Here is a 25,164-nt window from a genome sequence, read left to right on the forward strand (position 1 = left end):
CTGATGATTTCAAAATGTTTTTTTTTTGCAAAATTTAAAATGGGAAATAAATTCAAGTTTTAACTTTATTTTAAATTTACACGATCTATAACTATAGAGAACCCACAAATTTAATCTCATATTTATACCCAGATCCTCCGGTGTAACTAGCACGACCGTGGGATCTGAAACTAAAATGCAATCTCGAGCCTAGAGTCATTTTGGCCCCTTGTAGCGATAATGGTCCCTAAATGTGCCATTACTTTGGCGACCGCTGACAGGGTCAAATAATCCATGGGCTCGAGATTGCCCTGCTTGTCATAATACGTGCCCACTGTACTACAATTCTGCGGCGCTACAACTCAATTCATAATGGCGGCGCTCCTAAGGTGAGCGAAATCTACTCTTTCGCAGTGTTCTCGGATTTTAGAGCAAGATCTTAACCTCTAATCGACTGATTTTTTTCTAAAAGATATCTACTAACTTTAATTTATTATTGCTTGTATTACAGAGCAAAATTTTGTCGGTTACTAAGGAAATGTTTGTTACAAGGTGTCTCATCCACATCACCATCATCGACATCGTTGAGCAAACTAAACTTATTGATTTCTGCGAGAAGACAAGTCAGGTAAGCTTTCGTTGGAGATTTTTTGTCCTGGGCGCAATAATAGGGAGGCACGAAAGAGCTCGTGAGAGATTTTTGCGTCGCGTATACATAAAGCTCGGTTCCTGAAATTGGGACGTATCTAATCGTTTTTTTTTTCGATACTCGATAGAAATCGAACGTTATCATGGTATTTTATCATTGCCCAAGTCATTCTATTTCTCTCACTCTCTTCTCCAAGCCATATGTAATTTTGCATGTATTTGAAATCTGCTGTAAGTTTTGAAGTAGGTGGATGTTGCTAAAAATCAAGCTGTTCCTATGTTTATTTCTTAGAGATATCTTCAGATGACAACTGAGTTTCTGGCTAAACCCCGAAAAAATTATCGGCTGAATGAAAATTTAACATGCATGTTAAACTCTGTATTTATCAGTAAAGTATTAGTAGAAACAATGATTTGATTTTTTCTCTTCCAGTATCTGTAGTGCAACAATTAGCCGAATTCCAAAAAAGGTGTATTCTCGCAAGTACAAGGTCAGGCTGGTCCAACCAGATGGTTCATCTTTCTTCATTAGATACGAAAAGCCATTGAAATTAATTAAACAGCCAATTAACCCAGCTGAAATGACAGAGGAAGAGAAGAGAGCAAGAATGAGGCGATTAAAACCTGAAAAGCCAAAGACAATATATGAACTTGAGGATGAGGATGGTGATCATGATCAGAGATCATGGGCTAATTTAATGAAGAAGAAATCTTGAAAGTCACAAAATAACTCTATCATTGCTAAAAAGACACCAGGACTGGCATACTGTAATGGTATACACACACTAAGTGACAAATTGTTATGAAAGGTCTGCAAAGAACATCTCTGTGAATATGAAAGCGATCTTCAGCTCTGTGTTGCTTGCCCTAAATTCTGTATGAATTCAAAACAAGCTGAATATGTGTATGACTTATCTGATATAAAAAAAGCAAAAATATATGTTACATGGGCAGAGTTTTATAAAGGACAATTGAAAAGGAAAGTTGTAGCTGCTACATATTGTTCATTATATCTGCCAGGACTTGTCACTTAGTTTGTCCCCTCTTCTGGAAAAAATTCAAAGTTAACACAAAGTTGTACAAAGGGGGTAAGTTTCTAAAGAAACTGTAGTGCTGCTTTGGTGAGAGAGTAAAACAGAGTAATTTAGTATTATCAACTAAGTTGATGAATCAAATGATCCACAGTAAAAAAGCAGATCTTTTGAGCATAAGCTCTTCGTAAGAGCAGATGACAAAGGGCTAACCCTTGAAACATCAGCTTTGAAACTCCAAATGGTGGCTAATTTATGTTATCAACTCAATCAATATACTTAATTACAAAGTTGTACAGCTCACTCAGCAGGCACTTGGGTAACCACTCCAAGTGTTTGAGGTATATGTTAAAAGGTCAATATGAGCATGGACAAAGATTTATCCATTTTGTTTGACTTCTCAACCATGTGTGCCCCCTTAACTTGTGTGTAACAAATAATTTTTTTCAATAAAGTGCTGAAACTTATCCAGGGTTACATTAAAAATTTGGTTCACTTTGCCCTCAGGTTGGTCTGCCAAACTCATGCCAGTTACTTCATCAATCAAATGCAAGCTTAACCCCTTGATTTTTAACAGAGACCGGGTTTTCATATTCTCCATACTGTTCACTGTGCATTTACTAAGATGCTGATAAGGAGAATTTGTTAATTAATCAAGAGTTTCTTCAATTGGTGATCACTTCCTTCATTCTCATGACATTAATGTGTGGTTCAGTGGTGATATTGTGAGGAGAAATGCTAGATTGTCAGTCACTCTTTTGGGTTAAAGGGTTAATAATTAATAATAATTAATTTTTGTTAATAATTAATTAATAACTTTTGTAATTAACTTAGGAGACTCAGTGGCCCACTGCTTAGTGAGCTAGATGCCAGGTCAGGAGGTCTGGGTACAAGACCTAACTGGGTCGTTCTGTCATGCAAAAACACTTTGTTTTCACAGTGCCTCTCTTAACTGTGGAGTATTAATGAGTACTGGCAAATTATCATGGAAGCCTGATGAAATACTGGGGGGTAGCCTCGCAATGGACTGGCATCCCACACAGGGAACACAGTGAATACTCCCAGTTGCTTTATGCTATGAAAACCAGGATAAACTCTGGCTTCCAGGACAACTTGACTCAAGTGAAGACTTAAACTTTATTATTAACTTGTTCATTGAAATTTAATGATTTTCATCCTCAAATTATTTGAAAATAAAATGTTGGGACAAATTTCCTTAATTCAACTCATTTGCATGTTCAACCTGATTTCACTCTTTACCATTTTTTCTCTCCCTTTTATGGCCAGTTCGTGACTTTGTCCTTTACTCTTATTTTCTAGTGTTTCCCGCTAAGTCCATTTTACCCTTTAACTCCCAGATCCAATTTGTAATTCTCCTTACTGTTAACCACACAATTCTTATAATGTTAGTTCAGAGAATTTAGTATTGGATCAATTAATTATCCCCAAATTGATATTTTTCTTTATTCTCATCACTTTTCTTGTTGATATTGAATTGATATTGTAAGGAAAAATTCTGTCTCTCATGGGAGTTGAAGGGTTAACGTGACCTGCTTGACACGCAATGCTTCATTTTATGACTGCTTCTCAGACGTCACTTCCGGTTTCGGCAAATTCTGAAGTTGCTCTTCAAAGTCTGGGAGAGAATCAGCTTTGTTGTTTAGCTTCACATCATCTGTTAATGGTGTGATTGTTCTGTTGTTGTTTTCTCCCTCCTCTGAGCTGTCATTTTCCTGCAAGGGGATTTTAATGACAGATCTCTTCACTTTTTTCTGCTGCTTTTCCTCAGAATCAACGTTTTCACTCTTTCTGATTTCTGAACTCCTGTTTAAACTGCTAATTCTCTTTTTGAATTTACTTTGTTTCCCCTCAGTTCTTTTTTGCTTAATGAATCCTTCAAGGTTTCCAGCTTTCTCAATATTTCCAGTCCCCTCTTTAACTTGATGGTCGTTGTGTACTGGTACAGACATATGATGCCCTTCCACTGAAAGCGTATCAACGTTTGCTTCGGTACCAGTGTCTGCGCCTCCAAGCACTTTCCCGCGTAACTTTTTCAAATTAATCTCATTTTTGACATGTGATTCGAGTAATTTGCCATTGCTATTGGCGGTTGTTTGTTGTTTTCTGTGCACTGGAATTTTACGTGACTTTTTCTTGATTGTGCTCTTATCATCTTCAACCTTATTGACTTTATTTGCTGCAGTTGCTTGTAAGGTTTTCTCCATGGAGTTTGGCACACTAGAAAATTTCTTTGTTGACTGGGTAGAGACGGATGAATTTTTTTCCTCTTTTATCTTGCTTTTCTGTTTTTGTTTTTCTTTTGCGTCTTTCATTGTTTGCTTCATTACCTTTTCTCTCCTCTCCCCTGAAGTCTCACTCCCTCTCACTTCCGGTCCACTTTTGATATCGTTGGTGTAGTGGGAATGTTTCTCAGTATTCTTATTCCCAATTTTTTCCTCGCCGTCTGTTCTGTCCAGTTTTTCCTTGTTCTTGTCCAAATCATACATACTTTTGTCAAGTAGAGCTAATTCTCCTTTTGTTGGAGCAGAATAAAATGTCCATGCCCCAAGGTGTCGAAGAACTTTACTTGGAAAATTTGCTGCGTATTTCCTTGGAGGTGGATCATCTGAGAACAAACGATCATGCGTGGTAGCTTCCTCTCTATTCACCACAGTCAGCGGTGGAAGAAGGTTTAACACGTGATCGCGGCGTGAAACTGCACGTGATCGTATCGGGATTGTCGTTGAAAGTGCCATGAGCACATGTGAAAATAACGTTTACCGAGGGTGTATGAAAAAATGTCTGAATAATGAAAAAAAGAAACATTAGAAATATACTTTGCGTAAATAAAAGGTACTATGATTTCCTAGCTAAATTTTCCTTACTTATGAAAATGATTAGGTCAAAATGTCTTACATGTCTTTTGAAGCCCTAGCTTAGCTTCATTAAGAAATTCTACATATAGCGAGCAACAGTCTCTTCACAAGTGCACTTGCCAAAAATACTTGCATCATAATCAAAACTGTGACAAAATTCCTGACTGTGATTGGTTTATCAGCAGCCTGATTTGAGCATTTTTAGGACAGTGTGCACGACATGCTCGTAAATGGACAGTGTAGTAGAACACGTATAATTGATGACTATTTTGTTTTTCAAATCTCTTCATAGATTTGAATAATTGATAGGATTTTGAGTCTTCCAATTCTGTCTGTAATCATACTAGTGTTTAATCATACTCGTGTAAACATATTCGTCGGGATTTTGTCAAATACTACGTTAAGACCAATTTCAACTCTATGCAAACCCATTTCCACTATTAATTGTATTGTCAGCTCTCTCATAACCATACTTTTTCAATTATAACTTATCATGTCGTGAAACACGAGGAATAAACTAGGTCAAATACCGGAGCAAGTTTCCATTCCTAACCGGGAAAGGCCTTCGCTGACTCAAACACGAGCATATATTTTAAAATAGGGTTTTTACTAAAATCGTGATTATATAATAGTTTAAGAACTTTCGGGTTAGTTATGACGTTTAGAGAGAAATTTCAATATATCCGTTACTTTAAAACTACAATAACAGACTGTACTTCAAGAGGTCAGAATTCCTGTTACTTACCGTTTTCGACTTGTGAATAATATCCTTGACAACGGCTTTTTTAATGCGTTGCAGTCGGCAAAAGGTTTAAGTTACTTTAAAAAGCTAGCGCATTTAGTGGTACCTTGCACAAATTTAGCTGTTCGTGGAGAGCTAAAAATACCTTTGAAGGCTTAAAAACTTTTCCTTTTGGGCATAAAGTCTGTGAGAAAATTTCAGAGTCCCGAAGGGAAAAATAAACATCTGGGCCTATTTGTCAACAAATAGTGATGCTAGCGACAGGTTTTCCCATGCGTAAATTTTATTGTATCAGGTAAAAGTTTATTGCCCTTTGTTAAGCTTAGTTAAATAACACGCCGGTCTGCAGCGTTGAATGGTTCCTTTGTGTTTGCTGATGAAGAATTAGTGGTCTTAGTGGCGGGTACTTTGTGATGTGTTAATGATGTACTTAAGAATTGTTCTGTAATAAGCTGAATATATAATGATGAACATATCTTATTCTTGTTTGTTTGAGTGCTTTTTTTCTGTTCTTATCAGTAAACCCATCAACTAGCGAAAAATCGGGTAACTTTCCTCAAAACAAATTCATTAAAATCGCGTGATTATGCGAGAGTTTGCACTAAAAGTCAATTTTTGACACGAGTGAGCCTTTCAATGTAAATCTCAGACAATAACGACGTCGTCTCTACCTCCATTAGTTCTGTGGCACGACTGTTCTCTCGCCCGCGGGTAAAGAAAAGGCATTAACTGTTTAACCCCAAAGAGTGACTAGCATATAATTTCTACTTACAAAATCACCCCTGAATCAAACACTGAAGTCACGAGAATAATCTTTAATTACAGAAGCTCTATATCGTTATGCTAATTTTCCTTGCAAGCACCTTGGGAGATGTATAGAGAACAGTATAGAAAATATGCATACTGATGTTCGGTTGTTAAGGCATTAAGCAAACCGAGCCAGAGAGAAATCTACGTGGGAGCTGGCTCATCATCAGTGCACGCCGCTAAGAGACTTTTCACTGCCTCGCGGGCCTTGCTCATGGCCTAAAACGTTTTCTTGAGTGAAGAAACGGTCCTACTGAAGCAACTACTAGTATTAAGATGATGTCTGTCTTGATTAAAAGTTAACGACATTTTACTTAATCCTCAGTACACCACGGTATGGAGCTCTGGACTGGACAACCCGAGTGTCGACTGATTTAATAACAGACTTAATTATGAGGGCTAAATAAGGTTTCGACTCTGCACTTGATAATTAAAGAAAATGAAAATCTATTCTTAAAATTGATAGCCATACAAAATCTAACCAGTTGGTTGGAAAGCGAAACAGATTTATATATTTCGAAGTTGACATAATATCCTGTTCTACCTATTTTTTCCACAATACTTAGAATGATGGTAAGAAATTTGAAGTTGTTGGTAATCAGGTCAAGTGACTTCGCTAGAAGTGTTCAGTCGATTTGCAAGTAGCGTTTGCGTCTGCAGATCCACGTGAACAAACATGTATGAGCCGATCAAGAGTTTTTTATTGCCATTGTGCGAACTTGGGTTATATTTTACACCGTGTTAGATATTCAATGTCCAAAAAATCTTTCAATAGTTCCAAGGAGCCTACCATTTACACGATATATCTCATGACCATTAACAACGAAAACCAAAACGCCTCTCGGCGTAAAAAATATCTACTCGTCTGAGCGCACATAAAGAATGGTTTGGTATCAATATGGGGAGGGCTTTTTTTGTAGGGGATGGGGGTATAAAATTAAAACAAAAAATTGGAATTGTGGCGAAAAAATCACGATTTAATTAATGCTAATAGGAGAAATCCAATTCGGTTTGTAATCAAACGAGTGATAACCAAATCGGACGTTGCGTAGCGGGAGTCCGATTTGTTCATCATGAGTATGATTACAGACTGAATTGGACAACACGAAGTCTCATTACCAATTAATTATAAAAATTGCAATTTCCGAGAGAAGAAGAATGACTAAGTTATTAAAGAAAGGGAAAATTTGCATGTTTGGTTGATTTAAACTACAACTTTGAATGTGATTGGTTGATCTAAGCTACAACTTTGAATGTGATTGGCTTATTGAACTGTCCGATGTAAACTGTCTGTTAACAACTTGGTAAGCGAATTAGTGGAAAAAAGGAGTTTTTCAAACCAATCACAATCGAGGAAATTATAATTTTCATAATTAACGATGTAAAGGGTCTTTTAGGAGAGCTCGCGCGCAAGGCCACCTTGCCGACCTCATTGATACCCATCAGTGACCCAGCGAAGGATTGTTGAGAATTGTTATTGGAAACTATATACGTCCGATGATTAGACTAAAATGCAGATTTAATTTGATTGCTTTTCGCTTTCAGACCATCTTTCAGTTTTTTGTTAACCATTTGATCGATCCACTTTAAATTACAAAACGCTGAGGGAAGGAGGAGGGATGCATGCTTGAGTCTTTTGCCTTCGCAGAGATTTGTTATGGCCTTCCAAGAAACTGTCATAACGGCTCTAATAATTTTGGCTTTCTCAAGCACAAGTTCAGGTAACATAAAAATCTCTAGAATCTATTTTACGTTGTGGTTTTTTTAGACAGCAGGTTCACTTCCGAAATCAATGACGTGAAATGAAGAAAAATAACGTGATAAGGTATCATGCACATCGATTCTTATGCAAAGATGGGTGCCTCTGTTATTCTGTGTCGAGTTGCTCTAAGGGCGCATAACGATATCCAACGGATAAATCGCTATCCCATCAGCGGATAAGTGTTAACAAAAACGTAGTGCGCGGTCCACCGGACAGATAGTTATCCAGAAGATGGCGTTCTTCACCCTTCGAACTACCGGGGCCTGATATCATATACTGTTTGCAGGTTAATTACCTTCAACAGCTGAAATATCGTCTACATAGTTATTTAAATTTTTCAGTCTTTCGATTATATCAAACGGCCATAGAAAACGAAATTCATCTTGGTGCTAAGTTGAATTTTAATGTTCTAAGATATCTATTGCTTTATTGGTTGTTCATTACCCTATTCCTATTTATAACTCCGGCACTTACCGAAAATCCAAAGTGAATTTTCAAACTCCAAAATTTAGCCGGGATTAATATAAAAAACACGAATATATCATTGAAATAACCTGAAAATAGTCTTTAGATAAATTAATCTCCTGATGCGACTCAGAATTTGCAATGTTGGTTTTTTTGAGGGGGTAGGAGGGGATAAATAGAGATCTAGGAGCAAATATTTCAAAGAAAAATCGATAAAAAACGAGAAATTCAATTCGGAATAATTCCACGCTCAGGAATCAAAACTTAACTAAAGCCATAGGAGACGGGTGCTGGCTCTGCTTCAAAAGAGAGTTTATCCGGAGGGGAATTGGAAAAAGAGACAAAGCGAAGACATCTATTGAAGGAACCAGTTTGTCCGTGTGTAAAGAGACCTAATTTAATATGTAGTTAACATAATTATGTGATCCCTGGAGATTATTAAATTAATATTGTTATTGTTCTAAGAAAATGAAAACGCTTAAGGAGCAAATCCTGTATAGCGTGTTTGGTACAAGAAGAAAAGGGTAACTGCCTCATGTCTTCCTAGATTGGTTCTGATTTATAACAAAAAGCAACTGAAAATAAAAATGGCTGTGGGAAAAAGCTTTAACTTTCTTACAACGTAAGCAAAACGGTAAAACCCCTCTCTCTGGGAAAAGTAATCAGTTTTCTGCTACAGGAATATCTCGCTTTAGGAGGCTCCATGGGGTTTTTGCTCGATTTTGGCGCGCGCGCTAGTGTCATGTTTTTCTAGAAAATTTTGATCTTTTGGTTTTTCAAGGTCACTAAAGGTCATCAAAAGGTGACTAGCAAGGTGCAGACTATTATTTGCCGTAGTGAATATTAACAAAATGATATTCGTTATTAAGTTAAGGCTCCAGGAAGGGAGGCGCTCGCCAATGACAATATGTCTTTCCCTATGATTTTCTTCAATTTGCTTCAGTGAAATCTCGCAAAAGTTTCACAATTTGTGAAGTGTGAAGAAAAAAATAGCGGTTTCCAAGGTTGTTTTCCCTCTATTTGCAATTTCGTGTTTTCTTCCTCTATCAAATTCGGTCTTATTAAATTTTTTAATCAACAGGCACTAGGAAGGGCACAAATATGTTTAACGGTTCAGCAAATCTTAGGAAATTCATCGAAGGAAACGCAATAAATATCACTCGAGAGATCCCTATTTTCTTTGTCGCAAAGCATTACGTAATGAAATAGAACTTCTCCAAGATCTATATCTGCGCATGCTTAAACTTTCGAATCTATTGTCTTTTGGCAATCTTTCCCACCGCGTTTTCTTTTCGGTTTACTTCTTTTTCTAGCATAAAAATCCTATTAATTTTACGAGTGCAGTCGCTGGAAACCCTAGACTCCATCACATAAAAACTATATGGTTTTAAACTGTTGGAACACACCTTTTCAGGTAACAATCGTGTCACTGTTTGTTTTTCATATTGTTACTTTTAAAACTCGCGCTATGTTCGCACCCATATCTCCCGCGGTGAAAAAACCCTATGGAGCCTCCTTAAGAGGTTTATTATAAAAAGTGCAACTAATTTGACAGCAGCTAGTAGTTGATGACTTTGTTCTCCCAATTCTTTCGATTTAGGGGTAGGCCCGCCGAATGTTTATGTATCTCGTAAAGGGATTGACTCCGAGAGTTGTGGTAGTAAAAATCAGCCATGCAAGTCCATTATTCAAGCGGTTAAAAGAGTTAGTTTTGGTGGATTCATTTATCTAGACGGGCGAGGAACGCTAGAACATCCCTATGACTGTTCCAACCCCAATTCTTCAGTGGCTTGTCATCATAGTATTCATGTCACCAAGAGCTTGACCATTAAAGGAATCTACTTCCCTCCACACATTTTATGCGTCGGAGGATTTCATTTCCAGTGGATAGTTAATGAGCAACAAAACTTGAGGTTCGAACTCTCAGGAATCCATTTTCGGCAGACTCCATTTACATGTAAGGATTGCAACCGCATCATGATCCATAATTGTTCTTTCCGCGATACTGAACGAACTTTTATTATTGAAACACAGAACATATCATCTGTTCAGTTAGATGTTCACGGCGACTCGTCATTTCGCTATAATTCTCAATGCTTCGAATTTTTGTTGTTCGACGGTTGTAGAGAACAAAATCGCTTCCTTGAAGTTAATATCACTAACACGAAATTCGAAAAAAATGGATTTCATGGTCAGAAGGATAAAAGAGGAGCTGTGAAGATATTGTCCGCCGCAAAGAACATGCTCGATCCAGTTTACATTTCTATCTCTTGCAGTCGAATCAAGTTTATTAACAATAAAGGTCCTTTTATCAGTGTCAACGTTCCAACTGCGGTTACGAACGAGATTTACAGAGATATAAAACTTCATTTCAACCACTTTAATCTTAAAGATTATTTTGCGAATCTAAAACCAGAAGTTTCTTTGCCTGAGCGCAGCTTGTTTTCTTCTCATTCGAGGGAAACAAGAGCAAAGTTCATTAGGTTAAATTGCTATTACAACAAGAACGTGCGTTGCATCAAAGTTGAGTCTTCCAGAGCTGATATAGACATTCAAGACTCCCGTTTTAGTTACCTGGAGGTAACAAGGCACAGAGGTTCAAGCCTATCGCTCATGGCTAATATAAACGCATCTTTGAGAATTACAAACTCCCTCTTTCGTAAAAATAAAGCAGACATTGGAGGATCGCTCTTTGCCAACAGTCCCAAAGGTTTCTTGAAAATTGAGCTCACAAACGTTACTTTTTCTTACTGCAGAGCAAATAAAGGATGCACCATATTTGTTGGAAATAATTCGTCATGTCCACACAATTTATTCCTCCGCCTTAAAAATGTAACCATTGACCAGTGGAATGGGTACAAACACAAATGTGTGTCTGTTGAAGTTTTTCTTAAAAATGGAAATGTCGTCATAGAGCGGTCCACGTTTAAAAGGAAGATGAAAATCACTGTGGCTGGTGCTCTGCGCGTGATTACCACGCAGGGTAAAACCAATGTGACAATTTCAAGATGCATTTTTGAGGACACTGCTATAAAAGCAAGACAAGGAATCTTTGTCCAAATACTAGCCGGGAATGGTAATGCCGGCATGGCAATGGTTTCAGACAGCTGGATAGTCAGCAATATAAAAAAAAAGAAAGCCCTATTGATAAGTCCCAAATACCGCATCAAGATGGTGAACGTCACGCTAATGTCGTTTAAAATCGGCCTGCACATACAATCTTCAAAACCGAAAAACTGCTCATTTCCGATTGATGTCCTCATTGAAAACTGCACTTTTGTTGATAATATTTACGACACGATACTCACTTTTTATGATCCGACATCAGTCAAATTATTCATCAGGAACACTCGCTTTATCAGTAGTAACCATACAGTAGAAGTGTTCCAAAAAAAGAGGAACTATGCAATTTTCCTTAACATTCCACCACTTGAAAACATTACGTCTACAAAGGCAGTCATCGAACTTGAAAATAACGTATTCCATTATAGACCACCCAGTTATTTCTCTCTTCTGTTCGAAGGGGAGAAAAATGTGACAATAAGGCGCTCACACTTTCGTAATTGCATCAGTGCCTATGGACGTCAATGGATCAACAAAGAATCAGGATATTTTTACCAGAAAATAACTGGCGCAATTGCTGTCTTGTTTAGCCCAGATAAACCGCAGCGTTTGGGCTGCATGAATTCACATATTAGTCAGGAAGTACATCCTTCATGGACCAATAACAGTCGCATATTGTTTGAGGATACCAATTTTGAAGACAACTTTGGAGTGGCAGTTGGAGCTGTATACATCAGTAATGGTTTCACAACATTCCGAAGATGTATCTTCCGTAACAATTTTGGCATTCAACGGGCTGGACACGTGTACTGTGCGTATGGAACTGGTAGAATATATTTAGTTGATTGCTCATTTTTTCGAACAAAGTTAAACGTGACTATTAGCAACATGGCTGCATCAAAGACAGGCACGTTCATTTATTCTGAAAGCGCAGGTTCGTTAAAGCTTGTAAACACATCTATGATTTCCACGGTCACGAATAGGAGCACCTATCCGATTTTTGACATCGCTAGTGGGGGATTTGTCGATATAGACCAAAACTCTGAGATAAAATGCAGTGAAGGACAACAGCTTCTATTGGAGAACGATACACATCTTCAATACACGGAAAAAAATAAGAGTGCTTGTATATTGAACGTTACTTCTCTGAGATATTCTTGCGGATCGTGCCCTCCTGGTTATTACAGCCTAGAAAGGGGAACGTCCCGAGGTTTAGTTGTGGCATATCATGTTGAATGTCTACCATGTCCATTTGGAGCCATCTGCATTGAAAACAACATTGCAGCAAAGCCAAATTTTTGGGGCTATCTAACGTCCACACATTCACAGTCCCTGGAGTTTTTAGCCTGTCCGGAAGATTACTGTCCTTCAATTGCAACAAAATATTATAACAGTTGCCAGGGGAACAGGATCGGCACCCTCTGTGGACAATGTGCAAAAGGTTTCACTGAAACCCTTTTCTCGACTGAATGCCGCAATTCAACAAAATGCGGTAACTACACTGTGTGGATCGTGACAATGGCGCTAACAATCACACTGGCACTCTACCTGTTGATAAAGCCTCCGATACTTATCATCCTTAGGAACCAAATATTTTGGTTTATCAACTCAAAACAGAATCAGGATAAAGACAACTTAAACACCATCGACGATGGGGAACATACTGACAGTGGCTATCTAAAAATAACATTTTATTTTTATCAAGCAGCTGAGACTGTAATGGTTGGTTCGATGGATGAGCTAATTGGAAAGATACCTTTTATTCACTTTGTAATTTCTGTCTATAACTTCCATGTTCAATCGGTCAATGAAAGCCTTGGCTGTCCATTTGCAGGACTCTCCGCAGTAACCAAAGAGCTTCTCCTCTCTGGTACAGTGTTTATGACAATGGCCAACGTTTTCCTCATTTATGGCGTGCATTATGTTGTTATTATTGCTATGGGCAAGGAAAAGCCGTCCCTTACCCATTATATGGCCGTTTTCATGGAAGTGTTGTTGCTTGGATACGAAAGCCTCGCAGAAACGGCCTTAAGGCTAATGAACTGTGTCTCCATTGGATCTGGAAAGTGGTTATTCATCGATGCCAATGTTCCTTGCATGCAATGGTGGCAATATCTTCTCCTTGCTTACATCGCAATATTTTTAATCCCCTTCATCATTGTCCTTTACTACGGATCCTACAAACTCCAAAGATCTTCCACAACAGGAGCTGAGTTTATAGCAGCCTGCATGATCCCACTGCCATTTCTTATCTATTGGTTTATAAAGAAATTACTGAAGAGGCCAAGACAAGAGTCTGCCAGAGTGCAAGTCGTCAACCCCGATATTTTGGAAATACTCCATGGTCCTTTTAGACCTCCAAGTGGCAATGACGAAGGAACGTTGTATTGGGAGAGTGTGCTAATTGGCCGAAGGTTCATTCTGCTCGTGTTTAAAGTGTTCATCGCAGATATGATGTTGCGTATGGTTTCCATGGCCACAACATGCCTACTGATAACAATTCACCATATTTCAAGGAATCCCTATCATAGTCCTCTGGCAAATAAAGCGGAGACTTGTTCCCTCGCAGCTTTAACAGTGATGTCTATCATCAATTTGGCCAAAGCAACCTTGATTTCGTTCGGCATTACCATCAGCGGGCCAGGAAAGTCCTACATGGCAGCGTTGGAATGGCTAGAAGTTAGCTTCTTGGCATTCGCTCCAGCGTTAGTGTCGCTTTTGGTTGCATTTGCTGTTTTATCTCAGCTGGTAAGGTTGTTACGTTTCCTTACCAGTCGACTTTGTTACTGCATCTCTATCTTTTGTTCCTGTACTTTGGATATGGACCAAGAGCGAAGACCTCTTCTAAATGTTTCTGAACAGCACTAACATCGAGGATGAAAACAAGACATTGCTAATTTTTTCAAAATCTTCAGTTTATAAGTGCTCTAGTTTGCAAGATTAAAACTTTACTTTTGATGAGTTAAAACCTCTTTTAAGATTTTAATCTGGAAAATAAGCTTCGATATACAATAGTGAATTATTTTTTGGGTCAATTTGAATGGATTAGAGTTTTATTTTAATGTCTGGCCATAAAATTTTCTTTTTCATAGATCTTGTGAGAATTTTTTCGAGGTTTTCAATCACGTCACTTGTTGGATTAGGTGTTGCTCCGCTCAGTCTTTGCAGCTTCGACCTCGAGTCAACCCAGTAAGGCCTTCGCTTAGTAAGAATTAAATGATTTTCCTCGATTCCTGAACGGTTTTTTCACGTTTAGAAATAACTGTTAAAAGAAGACAATTAGTACAGCGCTGATATAATGATAGGAAAATGACACTGATTATTATAAAATAATTCAAATAGTACGCGCGCTCTGATTGGCCATAAAACCATTTTACGTGAGCGTATGTAAACACGGTTTTCGTTCCTCTTTTATTAGTTATTTTATAAAAGAAATGTAAAATGGTTTCGCGTCGTGGCTTCCAGCTTATCGAGTGTTCTCCCAACCTCCCAAGTATTTACATCAGGCTATTAAACACGGAAACCATTTTACATTTCTTCATTCAATCATTTTCATACATTAAGGTCTTTCCCTCCGGGGTATAATTTCATGTCTTTATCCAAACTAAAAGGCGCATTTTCCTTGTTATTAATAAATATTTTCTAACCAGCTTACTAGTTTACTTCTCCCCTCCTTCCTTCTTTTTTCGCTGCATCTTAATTTAGAAAGCGGTGAAGGTTATCAACCCCTTAGTTATGCAGGTCTTTATGAAAATCTAGTTGAACTACAGGAAAGCAGAAACCTTTTATTTCCGTGATAACTCTTTCCAAATCGAGATTTTCTCTCATACCAAACATCATTTGCAGTAGTAGCCAACCTATGAATGACAATATTTTTGGTCTATAACGAATGGTATTCCAGTATACCAGCCCTTATGTAAAGCTTTATACGTGATTTGTATGATGTTATAGTGTCATCCAAAAGTTCACAGATATTCAATCTGAAGTACTTCGTCCATCCAATTATACTTTTTTCAGTCGAAGAACTTCCTCAAATTTTCTAAAAATTCAGTAACCATTTCTGAAACTGAAATGGTTCTGTCTTAGGTAAAACTAAGACTCCTCTTAGATATTGAAAGGATCGTTTCCCCTAAACGTCTGTACAACGATGAAGCAAAACTGAAATGGACCTCACTACTTTAACATGTTGGTCAGATTACGCTTAAGAAGCTTTACTGGCAAAAGAATTAAATGAAAAACCAGTGTAGGCTTGAAAATATTTGAGCTTAGGAGAAGGTCTACGATCTGCTGGGTTGCCATAGAAACAAAATCGCCAAGCTATCGTACAAGCTATCGTATGACAGTTTATCGCTCTGACGAAAGGCTAACGCTCGAAAAGTCAGCTTTGGAACTTTTTATGGTGGCCAGTGTTCTTTATCAGCTCGGGTGATAAAACGAAATTACCCTGTTATACTCTCCTAAAGACGTAACAACACAGTTTCTTTAGAACCTTACTCCTTTATCGTAATTTATTTCCTCGAAAGATAAATGTTACTTTTAGTAATATGATCTAAAATGGTTTTATTAATATCATTAAATAACAAAAGCTTTAGAAAGGTAAAACTTGCAAAAAAATTGAAAAACACTTAAACTTCAACAAAAGATTCGTTTGTTATATTTCATTAGTTGACGTTCTACTAATATGATTTTTAAACACATGCTGTAAAGTTTGGAAAAAATCAAGCATTTCTAATAGCAATTACTTACATGACTAAGTCTCTATGATGTAGTCGTTTTTCTAATCTGCATATTCTAAAAATCTGAACCTTTGGAATAAAAAGAGATTGAAAAAGTACACGAGGGTTTTCTTGTAGTAAAGAATAATTCTTAATAGGGACCTTAAGCAGTCAGGACAACAACGTCGAGGAACACGTCGATTAAAAAATGAATGTTTATTGTAGGTTAGAATTTTGCGAATGGCTTTATGTTTATACCGTCTCTTACTGCACTTCAACTCTGCTTTAGCATAACTTAGGCCCATTTATATGGTCTAGGGTACACGAGACGACACTCTCCCCCGAGACAACTTTACGGAACGTTTATATGGAATTTGACATTCGACAAAATGGCGGACTATAGGAAAAAAATTGCTGTAAACACCCTGGTAATGGCGTGCGCACGCATTTTCTATTCCAGTTGTCTCGTCTCGTGTCGGCTAGACAAGGTGTTTACATGAGAAAAAGTTGCCCCACCTGCCCGGGCTACCCTACCTTCCGAGGTGAGACAATTCGCCCCCTCAAGTTGTCTCGCCTACCCGAAAGGAGTTTACAACCTCCTGCAAACGGTTGGCTGAATTTTGTAAAGCAATAAGTGAAAAGTTAGCTCACCCAGGGTAACTCGCGATCGGGGGAAGGGTTGTCTCAGGTACCCGAAACTATGTAAATGGAGCATTATTTCTCGGTGGCATCGAGTTCCAAAACAAAACTTAAATCATTTGAGTTTGGGTTTTTTGTCAGAACACACAAAGTCTATATAAAGGTTTAACGCATGCACTGAACTATTATTCTGTCCACGATGTCCTTTATTTTGACTTCCTCGTTGCCATTACTTTGTAGTTTTCTTCACATCCCTATCGTTTAAAAACAGCACAAATTAGGCCGGTGCAGATTTCACCTCCGTAGCATTCATACCACGCGCATAAATCACTGAGTAAGATATGAGAAAACTGGATTCAGAAATATTTTGGCTACTTCCGAGAGCAAGCGGAATAATTTTTGAATTGCAGCATTTTCAAATCATGGTTCACAAAGTATACACCAAAACAATGAAAGGAACGTAAAATAGAGTCAATATCACCATAGATGCAAATCAAATCATTGCACTTGATGTCTGGTCGCGAAAGAAACAGGTTACGATGATGTTTTACCAGCGGATTCTATGCAAATTCTAGCATGGCCACTTGATCACTAATCAGCCAATCACAAACGTAGTAAAAGCAGGGGATATGGAAGATTCGACTCTTCTGGGTGAATTTTACATTGAATTGATCAGAACATGCGAAAATCACTATTTAATTAGATATGTGGTGTTACTTATCTTACGGAAAGTTCTAAGAAAGTCCAGTGGTCGAATTTTCATATCAGTTTTGGAAGCGCTACCTCTGGCACTGGTAAAAACTAATTCTCCCTTGTGGATATCAGTCCAGGTTTCATTTCCACAACGTGTAAAAATACTGTTGAGATTTGAACGAACCAGTCAATTGCTTCCGATGCCATACCACCAGCCTCCGCCTCTTTTCTGAGCACAATTAGCAGCATCTCTATCCCAAGTACCATAACTGAGATCTCTGTGGGGAATGAGGGAATCAAAGGCAACAGTCGCATCTGTTCCAAGACAAAATAAACTCGCACAATCTCAAGATTAAGATGACTTCTTTGGAGCCTCAAGTATGACGTTTATCGCAAAAAAAAAACAAAACAAAAAAAAAACAGTCAAACAATCGAAGAGACAAAAAAAACTCAGTTGAAACATTTCTCTTAGTGAAATAGAGTTGTGCGCATGCTCTAAAGCAAGGGGTTGGGTATATGGATTTCTCCATCCCACTTAATGAAGTATCTGTTGATGTCTATCATGGCAAAAAGACGTATTCGTCATGAATCTATTATCTTCGAAGTCAATTTAAATAAAGAGGGTATTTTTTTTTTACCAGATCCTGTGATCATCGCTGTCCGGATTCCCACGGTCATGGTACCGCTGTCGTGAGTTTTTCGCTTTTGACAATGGAGGTGTGATTTGAAAAATCGTAGAAGTACCAGAAACAGCACAGCAGAACTTAAAAGTAAAGAAGTAATTATGCGGTATGAAGTCATTCCAGCCATTATATGTAATGACACCAAGTTAAGTAATGAAATAATTAATGGGCTGCAAAAAGAAAAAAGAACAAACAAACAGAAACAAAAACTACGAGAGAAATAAAAAATATTGAAGAAATGTTAAATGGTTTCCGTGTTTACATAGCCTGATGTAAACACGCGGGAAGTTGGGAGAACACGAGATAAGCGTAGGAAACTACGACACGAAGCGGCGTGGTTTCCAGCTTTTATTAGAAATTAGATTTTCCAGCTTTTATTAGAAATAGTTCTAATTCTGTCGAGAATGTTCGACACGGGGTCGTAAAGATGCTCCTCGTTTTTGGCTCGCCCATGGTTATTCTTGTGCGGACTTTGTGAAAACATGCACGTTTACCATATCACTGGGACGTGACGTGAAGTCGTTTCGGCTATCGTTCAGAAGTCACGTGTTGCGAGATTATCTTAAATCCCCTTAATTCGCCGTTTCCTGTTCAAATGGAAATTCCTAACAGCCACAAGTATCTTAATTTAATAGATTTACATCATATGCTGACATACGGATGAGAACACATGAAAAAATGATCGTTGCAGGTGAACTGCAATTAAAGAAATTGAAGGAAAAAAGCTTCGACTTTGGCCTGGCGTTCCAGATACCAGTTGGACTCGATTACCAACTAAACTGAGACATGAATGGGCTCCTTACTAAGAAGTGAGTCGTTGGAAGAGCTCCCAACATCTGGCTTCGTGGCAAATGTTTGGAGTAGTCACTGCGCAATAAGTCAGTGAGCCAAAAGAGACAGATCTCTTTTCTTCAGTTGCACGTATCGCATGGCAAAGATATATTTCTGCTACGCTACCTTGCAACAACAGGAACAACAGAACGGTTTTAACAATCAATCCTGACCCGAAGAAAACTTGTTTGCTGTCAAGTAATTGTGGATTTCAAACTCTTGAATGCGGATGACAAGCACAGGACGTGTTTTCACGAAAGATTTTTCAAGTGGCTTAGCAAATTTAGAAATGCCGAAAATCTCTAAAGAAAAATCGCCTTTCAACTCGCATTAAGTTAAAGACGTTAACTGACGTTGTGAATCTGCGCATTCAGTTATTTTAGTTTCTGCGTGTGGGTGTCAAATCGCTCTCGTTCCTTGTCTCGAGGAGGGCAAAAATTTGCAACTACCTTTGTCTCGTGTGGTTTTTCTTCTCCGTAATTATGTCGCTGTGGATTTCTTTACCTTTTTTTTTTCTTAGTAACTTAAGCAACCGCAACTGCAACCGCATTATTTGAAATAATGACATGTTTGAACAAATGACATTTTTTTGGCTACAATAAAAACGTTAGTGGTGATGAAATACAGCACGGTTTGTTTTTCTTGGTGTCATCAATCGCAAAATGGTTCCATTCAATAAAGAAAATTTCCCGAAATTCCAACATAAAATCGAATGGAAAGGAAAGTTTCCGGAAACTCGTTTCGAAAATTCTTGTGAAGTTCTCGATATCCTCCATTTTTCTGTAAATTTGGAAATTCCGGAACTATTCAGTTCCATTCGGCATTTCCACGCGCCCGTAAACATGGCAATGCTGCCTCGACAAAGGTACATGATGGCGGAGTTACCATTGTTGAATCAGTGTATCGTGCGTTTTTTTCGAGACACGTTTGTGTCTACTGCTCAGAAAATGTCACGCCATCCATTGATAAGTCCAAACCAAAGCTAAATGACTTGACTCCCACGTGCACATGTATGTAATTACGCAAGTGAAACGATTCAGATCATTTGGGCGAGCTGAATATAACGATGAACCAATCTTGCCGTTGATTTTACCATTATGTGACTAAAGTGATCGAAAACTTATTGATGAGAGCTCATTGGGGTTGGCTTCTGAGCATGTAAAAGTAGTATATTACTCAACCAGCGTTAGTCGATTTTTTTCCAAATTATGCTCAAAATTCTGCTCGTTTTTGAAAATCATTCTCCTTTTTCCTAAAGTACATTTTTAAAAAGAGAAACACTAAACATCTCAAAATAATACATTTGATGTCGATGAACAGGAATTTTTTTGATCATGAATTAAACACTTGTTCTGTTAAATCACAGCTCACTACCGCATTGCCATTTGGTTACTTGTGAAAACGGAAACTGTGACCGATCTGTACCTCCGGTTTGTCCAGTCCATTCAACGACAAACGACGCACTGTTGCGGTAACCTTTTTCATCCAAGACATTGCAAAATTGAAGAATGAAATGAACTTTAAAATTATCACTCTTAGAGACCAAACAATTCATGACTCTATCACTCTGGTAATGTTCCCTTCAAGTAAACTTAAAATATGCTGATCATGCATACTAGCAGTCATTTTGTCACATGAATGCCCAGTCGGTGCGCAACAAGACAGCCGATTTTGTAGATTACGTCTGTGAACGTAGATATGACTTGGTTGTGATTACCGAGACGTGGCTCCAGCCCCATGATGATGCGCTAAGAATAGAACTGTGTCCTCCTAGTTACAAGTTTATTGACTTTCCACGACAAGAACGGACAGGTGGAGGCATTGGACTACTGTACAAGGATTCACTTCGTGTTAGCACGACTCGAGATGGAATTCAAGAGTCGCTTGAATTTTGCGAGCTGTTGGTCCAAACGTCGACTTCCCGCAAGATACTGCTTGTGATCGTCTACCGTCCACAGAATTGTGATGACCACCGCAGGGTTCCCATTAACACTTTTCTGATGGAGTTTTCTGACCTGATGGAGTCCACTATTCCATCCAAAGAGCCTTTGATTGTCGTTGGTGATTACAACATACATGTGGATGTTCCTAATGACACTGATGCACTTAAGTTTTTAGATCTGCTTGAGTCTCTCGGTTTGGAGCAGCATGTGACAGAGCCAACGCACATACGTGGTCACACCCTGGATCTTGTTATAACAAGAAAGATTGAGGATATTCTGGCGAGTCCACCACGCGCCTGTCGCTATTTCTCCGATCATGCAGCTGTACATTGTCATGTTGCCATAAGCAAGCCTTCATTTCAGACTAGGATAATAAAGTTTAGGAAAACTAAATCCTTGGACGCTGAGAGCCTATCGAACGACGTAGTACTTACAGGGCTATGTGATCGAGGTAATAGCGATCCCATCACCCCACTGGACTTGGATGTACTTGTAGAGGATTACACGACCACACTCTCTCAAGTTCTTGATCGTCACGCACCTTTAAAAACCAAAATAGTGCGGGCTAGGCCCAAGGTACCCTGGTATACCAGTGAGATAGCCGAGGCAAAAAGTTTACGCCGGAAAGCAGAACGGAGATGGAGAAGAACACGATCACAGGAAGATTTGTTGGCATTCAAGAAACTCAAGAACCACGTTACTTATTTAAGTGCACGGGCTAAGCGTGCTTTCTACTCAGACTTTGTGAACGACAATAGTGAAAACCAAGGAAAGCTATTCAAGGCCACTCGATCATTGTTACTTCCTAGGAATGAGTTGTGTTTTCCAGAATACCCGGACAACTCAATCTTAGCCAACGATATCGGGCGGCTTTTCGACCGTAAGATTGCAAAGATTCGGGCAGAGCTTGATGCGTGTACTCTTCATCCTGGGGCGGTGGCTGAGGATAAAGTGTTTACAGGCGATAGGAAACTTGATCATTTCAATACGTATTCTGTGGAAGATATAAGGAAGCTGGTCAGTAGATCATCGAAGAAAAGCTGTCAACTTGATCCTATGCCGACCAATTTAGTAGTCGGCATGTCCGATATGCTTCTCCCCATCATCACTAATGTCGTGAATTCTTCACTTTCCTTGGGACACTTTCCATCTGATTGGAAAACGGCCCTTGTGGATCCAAGACTGAAGAAGACCAAGCAAGGGACTTCCTTATCCAATTTAAGACCTGTGAGTAATCTGCAATACCTCTCTGAATTGGTTGAAAGTGCAGTTTATGATCAGACAACCGATCACGTTACTCAGTCGGGTTTGTATCCCATCCTCCAGTCAGCCTATCGACTTGGTCATAGCACAGAGACTGCCCTATTGAAGATACAGAATGACATACTAGCTGCAATGGACAATCAACGAGTTACTCTTTTGGTATTGCTAGACCTGAGTGCAGCATTTGACACGATTGACCGCCAAGTGTTGTTGAATCGCCTGTGCGTGACGTATGGAATTACAGGTACCGCTCTTAAATGGTTTCGCTCGTATTTATCAAACAGGAAACAGCGAATCCTGATTAACGAGAGCTATTCGAGTGACTTTGATCTGCCTCAAGGGGTACCTCAAGGATCATGTCTTGGTCCCTTGCTCTTCACGTTGTACGCAAGTAAGCTCTTCGATGTTGTTGAATCCCATCTCCCTAACGTTCAAGCATACGCTGATGATACGCAGCTCTATATCTCATTTAAGCCGGATGGTTCTGCTACTGAGACGGATGCTGTTGACGCTCTACAAACTTGCATCAGGGACATAAGAACCTGGATGGTCCAAGACAAACTTCGGCTGAACGATGCTAAGACCGAGTTTCTTATTATAGGTACACGCGCACAGTTAAATAAGGTTATGATAAGTGACTTGCAAGTAGGTAAGCTAAAGGTTTCTGCGGTTTACTCTGTTAGAAACCTGGGTGCTTGGTTTGATGCAAACATGAATATGACCACACATATTAACAGCATATGCCAGAATATTTATTACCATCTACATAACATCCGGCGTATTAGAAAGTATTTATCATATGATAATAGGAAGTCCACTGTACAGGCTATTATAATGTCACGATTAGACTATTGTAACGGTCTATTATATGGTATGCCCGCTGGTCATCTTGGTAAGCTGCAACGCCTGCAGAACGCGGGTGCTCGGCTGGTATGTACTATATCTAGGTATGATCCCATCACACCATCCCTGATCAACCTGCACTGGCTTCCGGTTACCCACAGAATAGAATTCAAGATAGCAATGCTAGTTCACAAATGTATCTACGGCGTCGCACCACAATATCTTTCAGACTTGATAAAAATCAAAGAGAGCTCGCGGTATCAGTTGAGATCATACCGGGGCATACTCCTAATGGACAATACCTATAGAACAAAAAAGACACTCGGGGATAGGGCGTTTGAAAATGCTGCGCCCAAAGTATGGAATCGACAACCTTTAGAAATTAGACAATGTCAATCATTGAACATTTTTAAAGCTTTCCTAAAGACACATCTTTTTAAATTAGCTTTTTATTAGTTCTTTTATTAACTCAAATTCTACTTTTATTGTTTTCCGAAAATTGTAAATTATTATTATTATTATCATTATTTGGACTAGCCATTTATTACTTTAGGATTTTAGTGTTGTAATGCGCACTCGATCATATCTTTATCGCATGCTAGACTGCGCAATATAAAAAATAAACATTATTATTATTATTATTTATTATTACTAGCAGTTACGTTTAGTCATAGATTACCTTTGATACCCGATTAATTCGACGGAATAGCATTTGGTCATGTTTCTGTTTACCGCATCCCTTCGCCTTGAAAGAAGAAGAAAGATCCAAATAGCTTTGTAATCTTATCAAAATCTGCATTTAATAATTTTTTTTTCGATATCTAGTTTGTGGTGGTTTCCTAAAAACCAGCGCCTGTACATGGTATCGTAGGTACACGAAAGAAAATAACAATCAACTTGATTTCGGCACGGCTTTCAAAATCTATTAATTCGATTCAGTCTTGAACGACTTTATTCGTTAAAAAAATTAAATTAAACAAAAACAAAATAAAATAGGAACGAAGTCTGATTCCTCAGTCTAACCGTTTCGTTGGTGACTAGTTTGAGTGCATTTCATTCGTTCATGGTTAAACGGGAACTCATTGTAAACAACTCCATCGTTGGGTCGCTTGATCTCTACATGTTTTAGCTCTAACTCCTGATTGCTCCGTTCAAAATGCATTGCAACTCTAAGAAGGTACTTAAAATAGGTGTACTGTCATGATTGAGATAAATATTCGGTAAACAAGGGAAAAAACGGCGACGATTTCAATTCCAAATTATACTTTACAAAATAATGAAGAAAAACGAGTAGTGCTGAAATCCAGAAGCACGAAATGAAATGACAGCGATAAAAATCACACTTAGTGGGCTTCAAAATTTGATAGATGAATCTGCAGACTCGAGACTTAACTGGAATGGAATAATTTCAAAGTTTAACCGCCCATGTGGATTCATATTAACAACTCACTTGTAGTAAACTATCCTCGGTTTGTGCTTGTTACACTCTCAAAGAAAATAATTTCGTTTTCCTTCAAGTGGTCTATAAAACCGGTAGTTTAAAGCTGATAATTATCCTAAAGAGCCAAGGTTAGGATATTCAAGAACAAATATATCGTAGACGGTTCGTTGAAACGACTGCTAAATCACTTTTCAACACAACGCGACGGCGTTCTCGACCCAGTTTTTTCTCGGCATTTTTGCTGCGCGCGCCGTTCTGAAATGACGTTCCCGTCCTCTTGCTAAACCACTCTAATATCTCTCGGCACGAGATGGCGAAGTGATCTTGAATGCATTTGAACCAAAGACGATTTTGAATCACATTTTGCTTTCACCGAGTACCGATCGCCAACACGAATATCACCTGCACGTAAACTTAGTTCGCAGAAAAAAAAATACCGCAATTTCCAATACATAGATTGAACAAGTTCTAATAGTAAGGAATATTACGACACGGCTAATAAATTTAATTGCACGCACGTGCGTCGTAATCCTATTGAGAACGTGTATGACGTCAGCAAACAAATGCTTCGTGGTTTGGAGATTTTTATGATGTCTTTTTTCCGTTCCATCCCGATTGAGATGGATCTTTGAGAGCTCTAAACGAAAAGCAAATTAACGAAAGGATACCCGATTTAGAAAGCAACGGAAAGCGACAAAAAACTTTCGAGTGAACAGTTCTACGATACTCAAACGCGTTAC

At 38.5% G+C, this 25,164-nt stretch overlaps 3 protein-coding genes across 3 annotated transcripts; 2 read left to right on the forward strand and 1 right to left on the reverse strand.

Moving 5' to 3' along the window:
• Window positions 1-245: 245 nt before the first annotated feature.
• On the forward strand, window positions 246-2,122 carry LOC113665900 (large ribosomal subunit protein mL55). Its single transcript, XM_027181632.2, has 3 exons — window positions 246-368; window positions 491-607; window positions 1,061-2,122. Exons 1-3 carry the CDS (start codon window positions 352-354, stop codon window positions 1,341-1,343), a joined length of 417 nt encoding a protein of 138 aa, XP_027037433.2. The 5' UTR covers window positions 246-351; the 3' UTR covers window positions 1,344-2,122.
• A 962-nt stretch (window positions 2,123-3,084) lies between these two features.
• Window positions 3,085-5,483, reverse strand: LOC113665898 (uncharacterized). Its single transcript, XM_089186460.1, has 2 exons — window positions 5,280-5,483; window positions 3,085-4,460 (listed from the first exon to the last, which is right to left on the reverse strand). The coding sequence occupies exon 2, from the start codon at window positions 4,412-4,414 to the stop codon at window positions 3,233-3,235; it is 1,182 nt and encodes a 393-aa protein (XP_089042586.1). The 5' UTR covers window positions 4,415-4,460; window positions 5,280-5,483; the 3' UTR covers window positions 3,085-3,232.
• Window positions 5,484-7,640: 2,157 nt separating this feature from the next.
• On the forward strand, window positions 7,641-15,019 carry LOC149037285 (uncharacterized). Its single transcript, XM_089186467.1, has 2 exons — window positions 7,641-7,804; window positions 9,911-15,019. Exons 1-2 carry the CDS (start codon window positions 7,741-7,743, stop codon window positions 14,239-14,241), a joined length of 4,395 nt encoding a protein of 1,464 aa, XP_089042593.1. The 5' UTR covers window positions 7,641-7,740; the 3' UTR covers window positions 14,242-15,019.
• The last annotated feature ends 10,145 nt before the right edge of the window (window positions 15,020-25,164 follow it).

Source organism: Pocillopora damicornis, chromosome 11 (genome assembly GCF_964200805.1).
Source record: "Pocillopora damicornis chromosome 11, jaPocDami1.2, whole genome shotgun sequence".
Lineage (NCBI taxonomy): Eukaryota > Metazoa > Cnidaria > Anthozoa > Scleractinia > Pocilloporidae > Pocillopora > Pocillopora damicornis.

Bases quoted from the DNA above. Each gene is read 5' to 3' on its own strand.
- LOC113665900 (XM_027181632.2), top strand. The intron at 608-1,060 runs GTAAGCTTTCGT...TTTCTCTTCCAG, and splicing joins TCTGCGAGAAGACAAGTCAG to TATCTGTAGTGCAACAATTA.
- LOC113665898 (XM_089186460.1), bottom strand. From the start codon at position 4,414: ATGGCACTTTCAACGACAATCCCGATACGATCACGTGCAGTTTCACGC.
- LOC149037285 (XM_089186467.1), top strand. From the start codon at position 7,741: ATGGCCTTCCAAGAAACTGTCATAACGGCTCTAATAATTTTGGCTTTC. The intron at 7,805-9,910 runs GTAACATAAAAA...CTTTCGATTTAG, and splicing joins TTTCTCAAGCACAAGTTCAG to GGGTAGGCCCGCCGAATGTT.